The sequence below is a fragment of the Arvicanthis niloticus genome, chromosome 2, assembly GCF_011762505.2.
Source record: "Arvicanthis niloticus isolate mArvNil1 chromosome 2, mArvNil1.pat.X, whole genome shotgun sequence".
NCBI lineage: Eukaryota > Metazoa > Chordata > Mammalia > Rodentia > Muridae > Arvicanthis > Arvicanthis niloticus.
Window position 1 is genome coordinate 137,014,563 of NC_047659.1, and position 13,352 is coordinate 137,027,914.

General features: G+C 54.1%; 2 protein-coding genes across 8 annotated transcripts in view; one reads left to right on the top strand and one right to left on the bottom strand.

Annotated features, from left to right (window-relative positions):
- Ptpn1 (protein tyrosine phosphatase non-receptor type 1) overlaps positions 1-9,269 on the top strand; it is a 47,631-nt gene extending 38,362 nt beyond the window's left edge. Inside the window, exons 5-9 of one of the 2 annotated variants that reach the window (XM_076930280.1) lie at positions 1,428-1,565; positions 3,866-4,075; positions 4,429-4,590; positions 5,074-5,288; positions 6,267-9,269. In XM_076930280.1, coding sequence (XP_076786395.1) covers positions 1,428-1,565; positions 3,866-4,075; positions 4,429-4,590; positions 5,074-5,288; positions 6,267-6,480 — 939 coding nt within the window. In that variant the 3' untranslated portion in view covers positions 6,481-9,269. Of the gene's footprint in view, positions 1-1,427; positions 1,566-3,865; positions 4,076-4,428; positions 4,591-5,067; positions 5,289-6,266 lie in introns of both variants that reach the window. The other variant, XM_034494563.2, reaches the window with a different exon arrangement.
- An 842-nt stretch (positions 9,270-10,111) lies between these two features.
- Ripor3 (RIPOR family member 3) overlaps positions 10,112-13,352 on the bottom strand; it is a 77,916-nt gene continuing 74,675 nt past the window's right edge. For all 6 annotated transcript variants that reach the window (XM_076930275.1, XM_076930277.1, XM_076930276.1 and 3 more), the window contains 4 exons: positions 12,995-13,197; positions 12,765-12,848; positions 11,276-11,366; positions 10,112-10,910 (listed from right to left, as the gene is read on the bottom strand). In XM_076930275.1, coding sequence (XP_076786390.1) covers positions 10,813-10,910; positions 11,276-11,366; positions 12,765-12,848; positions 12,995-13,197 — 476 coding nt within the window. In that variant the 3' untranslated portion in view covers positions 10,112-10,812. The remainder of the gene's footprint in view (positions 10,911-11,275; positions 11,367-12,764; positions 12,849-12,994; positions 13,198-13,352) is intronic.

A 13,352-nucleotide genomic window follows, 5' to 3' on the forward strand; every position in this document is an offset into this window, starting at 1 on the left:
GGTCAGAGCCTGTCCGCCCTGCCCCCGAGTGAAGACACCCATTCCCTCTTCCATACTGACAGCCCTTTACCCTGGCATGGGTAGCCTGAGGTCTGACTGGGAACTAGTGACCCATTCAAGTCTCTACATGCACAGTTTGCTGGCACCTGGCCTTTGCATTCTGATGTGGAGGTCTGTCCCCACGCTGACAGACTGGCCTTGGTCCTCAAAGGTGGGAGGAGGCTTGGGTTGAGCAGGCCAGACCTTGAAATAGAGCACTTGAGAAAGCCCGCTAAGCTTCTGTCTTGGGATTGGAAGGCTCCTGCTCCGTGGGTAGTGGAAGCCCTCACTTCCTTCTCTGCCTTCTCTGTCTCCTGCATTGGTTTTGTGGAGGGCAGCTTTGGAGCCCAGAAGAGTGACAGCAGTGGCCTCTGCAGTCCAGTCTAGCCTCAGCTCCTCCCAGCCCCTCAGGAAGTGATATCTTGGGTTCCCAGTTGCCACCGCCCCACTGTGCTTGCCCTGTTTCCTGCATTCCTTTAAGACACTGTCCTGTCAGCCATCAGAATCTTCCCTCCAGAGAGCTTCCGTTGGCCTCTTTCTTTGCTTGGTTAGCATGAGCTCCCCCTCCTCTGACTCCCCAGGTCTTCTCAGTGTCTCCCTTCTGTGTTCTCCCCATCCACCCACCCTAGAGGGAGGAAGCATCTCTCCAGCAGACTGGGCCAGCCCTAGTACAGGTCAGGCATGTGAATTCTATATTGTGTACCAGATAGCAGCTTACTACACTTCCTTGGGAGGATTGAGGAGGTCTCAGGTCTCTGCCTGGGCACCCTGTCAGTCCTGCCTTGGAGACCCAGAACAGCTGTCTGCAGCAGGAATGACTGAGTACCTGAACTTAGATCACAGGGTCTGTGAGACTGAATTCCAGCCTGATCTTTTTTCCTCAATCCAGCCTAGATCTTTTGTTTCATTACAAGCTGTAATGAGCATTTGAATCCTGATCTAAGCTATCAAAACAGAATGTCAGGGGTACTTTTCTGAACAGAACCAAATCAGAGTGGATGGGTGACTGCACCTGCACGTTGTCTTCCACAGCCCTCAGCCTGACAAGGCTCCAGCTTCCAGCCCTGTTGCCTGTGGGTTCCTCAAAGGGCTCTGGGCATACTGAGATACTACTGAAGGTGTCTGTGAGGGGCACAGCTTCTGTGTGGTATGGTTTTTACCTCATGGCAAGGACCAGAGCCCACTGTGACAAGTTGCTGGGTGAGAAGTGTGAGCCCTGCCACAAAGCTACTGGGTCAGGGTCCCAACCAGCTCTGGTTTAACTAGGGTGAGAGCTGCACTGACTGGGAGACCCCAGCCAGAGTTGTCAGAAAGCTGGAGGACAGCCCTGCAAGCCTCCTGTCTCATGTAGCAGGTACTCAAAATAACCAGTGCTATTCTTCCCCCAGTTAAAATGTGCCCAGTATTGGCCACAGAAAGAAGAAAAGGAGATGGTCTTTGATGACACAAATTTGAAGTTGACACTAATCTCTGAAGATGTCAAGTCATATTACACAGTACGACAATTGGAGTTGGAAAACCTGGCTGTAAGTATCGCGTGTGTGAAGTCCTTCCAGAGACTAACTTGCTTCTGATCTCAGACCCAGGGTGCTAATTTCAACTGCAGCATCCCCAGGAATTGTGAGCCCTGTGCACGGGATCGCCTCATCCCATCATGAGCAGAGCTTGCTGTTCTAGGAGCCAGTGCCCAGGACTAGTGGCGGTCAGGATACAAGGTCCTCCCAGTGCACTTGCCCTTGACACCACTTAACACAGGTCCAAGGGAAAGTCAGTTTCCTACCTGAGAGTGGTCTGCTCCACCTGTGGGATTTGGTGGCTGAAATGGTATCTGCAAGAGAAACGACAGAGAGCTTGCACCTTCCTCACTGTCTGGACTGCCACAAGGAGCGGGCTCCCTGCACTACCCAGGTTTCCTACAGCTGAGAATTCCTACGTCAGGCCTTGGGTAGACTTGCTGTGGGGACAGTCGTCTTGTCTGTTGCTTCCATCACTAAGAGAAGGTCCTAGGGCATGGCAAGACCCTCTGATAAGGAGCAGGGAGCTACCCGTGGCACAGAGCTGTGACTAAAGCCATAGGAGTCTCAGGCATGGTGGAAGCTTCTGTTGGCCCACTCTGCCCATTGCTGGGGTCGGGCCAACAGACAGCTCCCTGTGTCTTTGCTTGTTCTACTTTCAGACTAGGGCTTGCAAGGGTTCTGGGAGGTCATAGATGAGAGGTCAGGAGGTATGTGGGATCCTGAGAGCAGAGGGGAGATAGGGTAATGGCTGCACCACTGGAGTGAGGCTTTCTAGGCCATAGGAAAGTATTGGAATCTGCTGCGGGGACAGTCACATATCCTTGGACCTCCCTGGGGCTCCCTCCTTATAGAGAACTAATTGTAGAATTTAGCTCAGGCTGCTGGAGGTGGAGAGGGGTGTGGCCCTGGCAGGGCCTCCTAGAGGAGCCTGGAGCATGAGCTGCGGTCCCTGCAGTTCTGGGCTCCCTGTGACTGCCGTGGTGGGGTGTGGCAGACCCTTTCTGATGCTTTCCAATGTTTGTCAGCCTTGCTTTAAAAGTGATGTCAGATAATCTCTGGAAAACGTCTGCTTATTGAGGAAGACAATTCAGAGCAGCAGCAGATGCTTGTTGTGAGTTTCAAGGCCAAGTGAGGATAGCAGAACCTAGACTTTGTTTGGGGTTGGGACTTTTGGAGGGTGGTTGGTTTTATAAGATAAGGTCTCACTAGAGGTCCAGGCTGGATTTACAATCTGTCAGCCTCTGCCTCCAGAGTGCTGGGATTATAGACACAAGGCTGGCTCAAGGTTTCAGCTTGAGCACCTTTCTGGGCCCTAGAACAGAGTCCTGTGGAGGAACGGGAGGCAGGAGGAGTGTGGTAGAAGAACCCCATGTTCTTTTGGGCTAACGCCAGTGTTCATGTTTGAGACACCCCTGCCTTGCATGCAGTACAAGTAGTGCTGGGGTTTACAGCAAGGTGAGCAGAGCTACTGCAGGGTCCCCAATGGTCCTTCAGCTGTGTACAACATCCTGGGTCTAGCAGCCACTCTGAAGGGGTGGCCACGTCCGTCTCTGGTGTGTGTTTGTCCTACAGCAGGGACCTCCTGAACTTCGCAGAAAGAGAGCAACTTTATCAGCAAGTCAAGCCTTAGGCGTCTGTGTCCCAGTCTTTGCCTGGCACAGGCTGCTAGCCCTCGCTGCAGCCCTGGGGCCCTGCCCTCTGAGGTCTGCCGTGGCCACCTTTAACTAAATACTGGACTGTGTTGCTGGTGAGATGGCTCACATATGAAGGTAAAATGCCAGAGGGTCTAGGAAAGAGCAGACCGGAACAGCAGCAGAGGCCAAGCTTGTTGCTCAGCTCCAGGAGCACTGAGACAGCTGTGGAAATGGGTGTGGTCCCCGAGGTAGTGATGGTGTGGAACACTCCCCAGCAGTCTGGTACAGGAGTCACTGCTGATGCTGCGCCTGTATGGCAGCCACCTTATTGGCAATCCTGTCTTTGGAGACTTCTTGAAAAGTAACACTTGTCTGACACATCCAGTGTTCTCCCTGGGCCACACAGACCTGGTGTACCTCCCCAACCCCCACACATACAGGAAGGCTTCTGAGGTTTAAGGTGCCAGTGACATCATGGCGACTTTCCAGCTGAAATGGTTGTGGCTACATGTGTGAGTGTAGAGGGAACGAAGGGGTAAGAAGACTGCCCACTGTTTAAGGCTGTGGCCAGACCCAGCCATATGCGCTGAGGAAGGCTGGGCAGGAACTAACTTGATGCACATGCGGGGTCTGTGTGGATAATGTACTCAGCCTAACAGCAAGTGTCTCTTTCAGACCCAGGAGGCTCGCGAGATCCTTCATTTCCACTACACCACATGGCCTGACTTTGGAGTCCCCGAGTCCCCTGCCTCTTTCCTCAATTTCCTATTCAAAGTCCGAGAGTCGGGCTCACTCAGCCCAGATCACGGCCCCATTGTGGTCCACTGCAGTGCTGGCATCGGCAGGTCGGGGACTTTCTGCTTGGCGGACACCTGCCTCTTACTGGTGAGGAGGGCTTTGCCAGCCTACAAAGAGAGGAAGCACACTTGAACTTACCCTGTTGGCTAGAGTTCAGGTCACTGTCCACAGGCCCCTTCCTTGGAAGACACCTGCTGTGACCTTTGAGCTTAACAGTTTTCATTGGTGATGGTTGAGCCCCTTCTACCTATGTTCGTGGGGTTCTGCCAGTTGTACAGGAGCGGGGTATCCTAGAACACCATGATTCTTTTCTAAGTTCTTTCAGCTCAGGCCCAAATGGTCCCAAAATTTGCTGCATTTTTTTCCCATTTCCTTGAGACCCTCCACCACCCACCCCTCTGTGGCTTTCTTCTGGCTGACCCGGTGTCCCTGACTTGCAGATGGACAAGAGGAAGGACCCGTCGTCCGTGGACATCAGGAAGGTGCTGCTGGAGATGCGCAGGTTCCGCATGGGCCTCATCCAGACGGCTGACCAGCTGCGCTTCTCCTACCTGGCTGTCATCGAGGGCGCCAAGTTCATCATGGGCGACTCGTCAGTGCAGGTCAGTGCCACTCTGCTTCAAGAGTACATGCTGGTGTTCGGCCGGCCCGGGTCCTAGCTGGGGATAGACCACAGAACCTGTGCGTGCTTACCCAGACTCTACTCTGAAAGAAACTCCAGTTGTAGAAGGCCCAATACTGTTGAGGTCAAAGGAAATGGCTCCCCTTTGTGTATGACATTGCTGGGGTCATTAAACAACTGCTCTCTGTGCCTGCCGCATGCTCTGCAGAGCGTTGATGGGAAGAGACCACCTGACCTTCCCAAGACCATGCTGCACAGCCTGAGTCTTTAAAGGCGGAGCTGGGACACCAGCACTCCAAGGCCGGCCTGGCTCCCTGAGACCCTACTTCAAAAAAAAACAAATTTCCCTTCCAAATATTTGCCTAAAACCAAGGAGCCCAGAGCTGCTCTGAGCTGTCACCTGCTCACTAGGACAGACCCAGAGCAGGCACTGATGGGGCTTCTGTTGCTTTCTAAGGATCAGTGGAAGGAGCTCTCCCATGAAGACCTGGAACCTCCACCTGAGCACGTGCCCCCACCTCCCCGGCCACCCAAACGCACACTGGAGCCTCACAATGGGAAGTGCAAGGAACTCTTCTCCAACCACCAGTGGGTGAGCGAGGAGACCTGTGAGGATGAAGACAACCTGGCCAGAGAAGAAGGCAGAGCCCCCTCAAGCGCTGTGCACATCGTGAGCAGGTGATGGAGGCCTGGCTGGTAGGGGTGGGGTGAGAGGAAGTGGCTTGCTGTCCAGAAACCCACGAAGGCATTGAAAACTCTGAGGCTACAAGAGGTGTTTCTGCATGCATGAGAAATGGTGTTGTAGGGCTGGAGAGATGGCTCGGTGATTGAGAAATGATGTTGTCTCTGTCCAGCCAAGCTCCCAGTGCCCCAGATTTTCCTGTGAAATGACAGGTTATCATGGGGTTCCAGTGCTCCTTGTGGTATTTGTCTGACTTGCTCTGGCTGACTGGAACAAGGCAGGTAGGGACTGCCGCTTGCTCGCTCTCGCTGGTAGAAGCATTGTTGAGCACCCACAGATATCTGTGGAGTACTTGGGTAGTATTAGAATGTGCCCAGCATCTGTGCTGCAGACCCTCCATCTGGGGAAAGGACAGCGTTGTGTAGTAGAGCTGGGGTGATCAAGAAAAGTCTGTGCCTGCAGGAAGTGGCACTGTGGTGACCCCGGTGGGAGGGAGCCATTTCCTGTGTCGGCCGTCTCCTTCCTGGAGGGCAGTTTCGAGGTGTGGGCACACACATTCAGACTCTGAGCAGAACCCACCCAGAGCTTTGCACACAGCGTGCAGAGGCATGGCCTAGCTGCCCTCATTCTAGCATGCGTGGACAGAGAAGGTACAGAGCTGGCAGTGTACAGGAAGCCATGTTTCTCCTGCAACTGGGATGTGGATTAGGTGCATGTTGGCCTAGAGCTGGGACTTCCCATTCCTGGTTAAGCATGTACACTGGTGGGCTGCAGGCTGACTGGAATTAAACCCAGCCCTGGCCGTGACTACTGCCCAGGGTCCTCCAGGGCTAGGAGACAAGCAGGCTGCCCTGTTCCCTGTTCTGGCTTCCCCACTGGGAGGGGAGGGTTCATTTCTCTAGATTTCCTCCATGGGGATGGTATCTTTTTCTGTCTTCCCAGGGTAGATAACCTGTTTCCTCCTCTCTCCTCAGCATGAGTCATGACACTGAAGTTAGGAAACGAATGGTGGGTGGAGGTCTTCAAAGTGCTCAGGCATCTGTCCCCACCAAGGAAGAGCTGCCCCCAACCGAGGAGGCACAAAAGGCACACTGGCCAACTCACTGGAAGCCCTTCCTGGTCAACATGTGCATGGCCACAGTCCTAGCTACCGGTGCATACCTCTGCTACCGGGTATGTTTTCACTGACAGACTGGGAGGCGTGAACATGGGGCACTGCCACTGCCCAGCTTAGGATTCAGTCTGCGGCGTCTGACCTGGTGTAGAAGGAACAACAGCTCGCAAGCCTGCGCTGGAACTGGAAGGGCCAGCCCCAAGAGGGGCGTCAGTGCACTGGGCTTTGAAGGAGCCCCTGGTCCCAAGATCAGAGTCTAATCTCAGGGCCTTAACCTGTTCAGGAGAAGTAGAGGAAATGCCAAATACTCTCCTTGCTCTCACCTCACTCCTCCCCTTTCTCTGGTTCATTTGTTTTTGGAAAAAAAAGAATTACAACACATTGTTGTTTTTAACATTTATAAAGGCAGGTTTTTGTTATTTCTGGAGAAAAAAAAAAAAGATGCTAGGCACTGGTGAGGCACTGGTGAAGCACTGGTGAGGCACTGGTGAGGCTCTCTCGTGCCCTTTGGCGTGTGATCAGGTTCATGATTTCCATTGATTTCCAGGGGAAGGATCCCACCGGCTAGAACTGTAAGGTTCCTGCTGGCTTGGGCAGCCCCCACTGTGCACCCTGAGCTTGCAGGTGCCCTGGAGCTCCGCCCTGCTGAGAGGAGAGGGCAGCACAGGCTGCCTCTGCACAGCAGGCCCCGCTCTGCTTTGCTCAGGTGTCCTCTGCGGTTTCATCCTCCTCCCTCTTTGTGACCGCCCTCTTATAGATGGCCCTGCCCTCACCACCCCACCCCTGTAAATGAGTTTCCCTGAGGGCCTTGCCTCGGGGTCATCAGAGGTGGCTGCCAGCCCCAGTGCTGGGGTTTCCATTTCATTTGGAAAGTCATTACTACTCAGTGTAGAAGCCACTCCACTGAGGTGCAAGCAAGACTGATAAAGGAGGAAGGAGCCTTGGTGTCGTGGAAGCCACTCCACAGGACCTGTACCAACCTCTGAAACACTCAGTCCTGTTCCAGTGATCGTCCTTAAAGGCATCAGATAGATGATGTTTGCAGACTGCAAAGACTTTTCCTGAGTGGTGATTTTCAGAGTCTGGACTCAGAAAACACCACCAAGCGCTTCCCAGGCTGCCTCTGAGGCGGGTGTGGCCGAGGCTGTGGGGAGGCCGTTGTGGGCACCTCCAGGGCACTTGCTTCGCACAGTTGCTTCCTGTCCAGCAGTGCAGCCTGCACTCCATCCAGCCTCTGAGCCACAGGCCACAGTGGCCATGGTGGCCCGCAGAGCCAGTGTGATGGATGCTTGTTCACTTGGAGCCACCTTCCCAGGCCATGTGGCTCCCTTCCTGCTTTACCTTCTGCTTCCTTCCTGGAGTGGCAAGCCCAGGATCAGATCGTGAGGAGTGCGAGGGAGCCGCGGGCACTCCTGCAGCCTGTGGTGAGCCTGCCTCTGAGGGACCGCTCTCCTCTTATTTATTCCCTTTGCCCAGAGGCAGCCCCCCCCCCCCCCCCCAGTGAGCACACCCTGAAACCGACACGTAAGGTGTCCGCCCGCACCCAGGACTGTCAGGTACAGTAACAGGTCAGTGCTGGGGTCGAACGAGGCAAGAGTGCAGGACTGACAGGAGCCACTGTGTGGCCAGTGCTGGGGCCAGGGGCAGGAGCTGGAGAGTGTTAGGAGCAGCCTTCAGGGAAGCAGGACGGTGGTGATGCATGAAGTCCCTGTGGCTGCAGATGAGATGTGCAGGATCAGGGCTGGGCTTTCTCCCTCTAGATCCTTCTAGATTCCATTCCTGCCCTCTGCTTTCCCTGGGGGTTAGAGAACACACGGGCTCCTGTCCTCCTGGTGCCACGTGCTTGACACTCAACACTTAAATGCCTGCTCACTGGCAGGGACCTTTCATGCTCTGACCAGAAGTGGCCATTGCTGAGTCACCACCACCACTCAGAGTGACAACAGTACTGTCCAGTGCAGATGCCGCCCAACTTCTGGCTTCTGGTCTGCCCCGCCCCCCCTGGATCTGACATTCCACACTCGCACCTCATTCCCTGGACACTAGGCAGGCAGGGCCCTTCCACCTCTGGGAACAGCCCCTCCATTCCAAGTTCATGCTGTTCTGGAACAGGCCAGGACTGGAAGCAAGGCAGCTCGTGAGAAGCACCCTCCTGGGAACAGGATGGGCGACAGTCCTTAGAGTCAGCCTGCTGTCGTTGCTGGCCCAGGCCACCTTGCCCACCCAGGAGAGACTGATGATGGTGCTCATGACTCTTCTGTGAGGGGACTGAACCTCCACATTGGGTGGCTTTTTTTAAATAAGCGAAGGCAGCTGGAACTCCAAACTGCCTCTTGCCAGCATTTCACATTTTGCCTTTCACCCAGAGAGGCCAGCACAGAGCCACTGGGGAGCAGTGATGGCCTTGCCTGCAGAACCTGGGGGTTGGAGGGGGGACAGAGCCAGGGTCCAGGCTGGGAGCAGTTAGCAGTGGGCTGTGTCTGGAGGAGTGCGGTGTGTACAGTAGCCTTAGAGGTGGCTATCCTGGAGAACAGGCGCTCTCTGCCCTATCGCCCCTGTTGGAGGTAGCAAGCTGCTGTATGCCTTAAGTCAATATTTACTCAGCAGGGCGTTCTCTCTCTCTCTCTCTCTCTCTCTCTCTCTCTCTCTCTCTCTCTCTCTCTCAATGGCCATAGAATAAACCATTTTTACAAAAATAAAAACCAACAAAAAAAAGTGTTCTGGAATAGTACCTTTGCAGGTGTGTGGGGTATCTCAGGGTCTTCTGTGACCTCACAGAACTGTCAGACTGCACCGTTTCCAACTTGCTGTCTCACTAATGGGTCTGCATTAGTTGCAACAATAAATGTTTTTAAAGAACACAGATGTGAGGTGCTTTCGTTTTCTTTATTGAAGGACCTAGGCTGGAATGGGCAGGCATTTGTCTCCCTTGCCAGCAGGAGGGGGCAGATGCTTGCCCTGCAGGGTTAGCAGGATTTGTGGGCTGTGTGTGCCATGTGACTGGCCAGCCTGCCTTTGCTGCAGAGATGTGGGTTCTCTACTCTGTCCTTTCAGGAACTCCCTCTTTGGCAACCCAGACTATCTTGAGACTTCCAGGTCATTGGAATCCCTGTTCCAGCCTCCAGGCCGCCCTTGGCCAGCTGCTGTCAGATACCATGGTCATCTCATCTCGGGACATCCATAAACATCATCTGATGTCTACTTGGCTTAGAAATGAAAATAAGACCCAAATGTAACATGACCTCCCATCGTGTACAAGATATATATGTAGCGCCCCAAGGTGACTGACTACCAGTTTCAAAGTCACTTGAGACTTGTGCAGTGACAGATGTCACTGCAGAGCACACAGCCCCATACCCCTCAGGTTCACAATCAGCGTCTGCAGCAAGTGGTCCCTGCTTGTGGTCCTGGCCACATAACTGTGCAAGTGCTTTATCCACTCCAAACAAAAGTTCCAGGTGTGAAAATGAATTCTCCCAAGAGCATCAGTGGGGAAAGCTGGCTGGTATGTAACTGTGGGATAAGTGCAGTGGGGTGAAGGCTTGACAAAAGCCTGAAGTGTCCCCAAAATGCCCCCAGAGGAGGGCAGCCTACCATGAGCCGGATATCAAGACTGTAGGGAGGGTCCCCCGTGGGTCCTGTGGCGCTGGCCACCCCTCCCATGTTACTCTACGGACACAAAATTATCTACTTAGGGCAGTAAAGTGGCCATACGCTACAGAGTTTTTAATTGAGATTTCAGGAAATGGACATGAACGAGCAAATAAATACCAAGTCAGCACACGTAGTCCTTCAGTGGGGTGGTGACGAGGTCAGCCCTGAGAGCCCCTCGTGGGCATCTTCGACACCAGCTTGGAGTGCTTTTTCCATTTAGGGAGGAAACCCATCGTGGGTCCCCATAGCCACTGCAGTGAAAACCTCCCCTCGGCTCTGGCACTGGAGCATCTGTCCAGTGGCCTGAGGGTGCCATGCACTGGAATGGGCCTGCCCACTGGTTGTTGTCACCCAAGTTTATCAAACCAGTTCTGTCCCAGCTGAGGGTGTGCGGGGGCTCATACTCCATGCATGTCTGCCTTGGAGCTTCACCTTGCCCTGGACTCTTGTTCCTCAGGCAGTGCCAGTTGCCAGCTGCTCTGGCACTGTACCCCAGGAAGACAAAAGCAGCATTTGGGGGAGACCACAGTCTTGGAGGTCCCACCCACATACCACTTCCACCTGCTCTGTGAGTACACACCACTGTTACTTATCCCTGGGCTGGGTACCGACCTCAACCTCAGGTAACTGTCCTGACCAGCTCTCGCTTGTGAGGGAGTGGCTAGGCTGCTCCATCCAAAGCCTGAGCACGATGGAGGCGAGGCAGCATCGAAGAAGGAAGATGCCAGCTTTGAGCTCATTGTCACGGCCTCTTAAAAAATTGTGATTTCAACGTCTGCTTCCTGACAGTAGGCTTCTTGTTCTGAGTAGAGTTTGTCCATCTTCTCAAAAGCCAGGCGACCTTTCTCACCTGGAATGCAGAGGTGTTTGTCACTGGCTTGCCACCATCTTGGTGTCTCTAGAGGGGTAGGGCAGTAGTGCTTGTGAGTCCCCTGCCCTGGCTGATAATTAAGCAGCAACAGCCTCCTATGACCGAGATCTGGGCACTAGCCTGGCTTTGCCCCTGCCCCCCGTTTGCCAAAGGCCATTAAAAGGTACACCCTGGCTGCCAGCCTGCTGTGAAGGTAGTCGGCCCTGGCCAGGGGCTACTAAGCATAGTGTGGCCTGTAGCAGGGCCCCTGGCAGCCCGGGACTGATAGCTGAGGTGGTCTCACCCATCTCCATTAGAACCCTGGGACCCCACTGTGCTGCACAGGCCCTTTGGCTGCACTTTACCAAACGACAGTGTTGCTTCCCGAGCTGCGACTCGCACGGCCTCCAGGTCAGACTGACACAGCCTGACAATCTGCTCGATGCTTTCAATACCCTGTAAGGTCGGGAGGGAAGAGCTTCATGAGCAGCAGGCAGACCTCACTGTCATCCCTGTGGTGCCAGACCCAGCATGGTTCCCAGGGCCTCCTCTGGCCTTGAGAGGCATTAGGCTCCTCAGCGAGTTTGGAAAGCTCTTCCACACCCCAGTGCAGGCCTGCAAGCAAGGCCACCAGCAGCTTATCTGTGGACACCATCTAACAAGCCCAGCTGTCTTCTGGGACTTGCTAACTGAACTCTTCTCCACCTGGAGAACCAGGGCCTGATGGCCATACTTGGAGCTCCCACGAGACCTCTGACTCCTTCACCCAGCACCGGAGCCTCAGCAGGTGCCTCTGAGGACCTTTTGGGACAGCCGCAAGCAAGTGAAGTCAGTGAGTGTCCTCTGCCCTGAGCCAGCTCCCATGTACAAGTGGGTAACAAAGTTGTACGAGGCAGATTCCCAGCAAGGGAGTGCAGGAGGAGGGAGTGGGGAAGGCAGGGCTCACAGGCCCAGAAGCCCTGTTTCATCCAGTCCAGAAAGATGAGCTGGAACCCAGGTTGGCTTCTTAGAAACCTATTCACATAGTGAATTCTCAGAGTGGAACATAGGCTTTTTTGAGAGAGGGTTTCACCGTTCTGCCTAGGCTAGCCTGGATCACAGGTCTGTGCCACACCACCTGGATTGTTTTTTCAATGCATGAAAACTACATGTTTTTGTGTATGTGACTCTGAAGACATTACACATGTGCACCCCACACACACCTCCACACACAATGAACAAAGCCAGAGTGAGCAGGTGTCATCTGTGCTGTGTTTTGAGACAGGGTCTTTCCTAGGCTGGAGCTCACAAATAAGATGTGTTAGCTGGCCAGTGAGCCCCGAAGGTCCCTGCTTCTGCCTCTACTGGAATTAAAAGTGTGTGCCTTCACCCTTGGCTTTTTTTTTTTTTTTTTTTTAAATTGAGGTCAGGGGATTCCACTCAGTCCCTCATGCTTGTAGGCACGTAGTCCTTGGCTCCCTTTTAAGTCGTGTTTGATACCAACGTTCAGGCACACGTCCCTGCAAGCAAGAAGAAAATGTGCCAAAAGTGGCCAGTCACTTCTGCCAAAGACCAAGATGACAGGCCACTTTTACCTTCCCATGATTTATCTTCTCACAAGAATTTGTCATAGTTTAAACATGTCCAACTGGCCAGGAAGTCCTGTGGTTGTGGGGACGTCTGCTGTTGGAGTCTGAGAGCTGGCTGTTACTGGTCTTCTTGCTGCTGGTGAACCCCTTTACCGTCCCACCATCCCATCCCTTGTTCTGGTGAAAGCATTTCAAGCCTTTGCTGCCACCGCTGCAGCTGCTGCTGCTGCCGCTTTGGCTCTCACCACTGGTGGCCTCCTGTCACCCATGAGGACAAGGTACTCACCCCAAGCTGCTGCAGAGCCATGCACGCCGCCTGCTGGAGCTTGGAGTCACTGTCGTTTAAGGCGTTGGTGTAGTACAGCAGAGCCTAGGGAAAGAGACCAGGATTGGACAGAGCTGGCAGGGCAGGAGTAGGTCCTCAGCTGGGTGGAGCACACTGCAAACGCTCCAGTGACCCAGACCTGTCCATCTGGCCAGCTGTACTTTCAGGTGGATTACCCCAAGATTGGTCACCTTTTCCCGGAAGCGCTTGTTCCTGGCCGCGCTGGCCAAGCGCACTCTGGCAGCCCTGCAGAGCCTCGGGGGGCCGTCCAGCTGCAGCAGTGCCCAGACTTGCAATGTCTGGGGCAGTGGCTGCAGCTGGCTTAGACGCTTCCCATGCAGCTTCCTCAACGCCTTGGCTGGGCCTGCACAGCTCAGTTCCTCAATGAGAGTAACTGGAAGACAGGAAGGGGCAGGTGCCATCGGTCGAGGCTTAGCCATATTAGTCACAGAGGAAACTCCAAGACGGGGATATCACCACATCCCGGCAAACATTTCCTTCAAGTGGATCAGACACACCCTAAAAATGGGCAGAACCACAGGCCAGCCT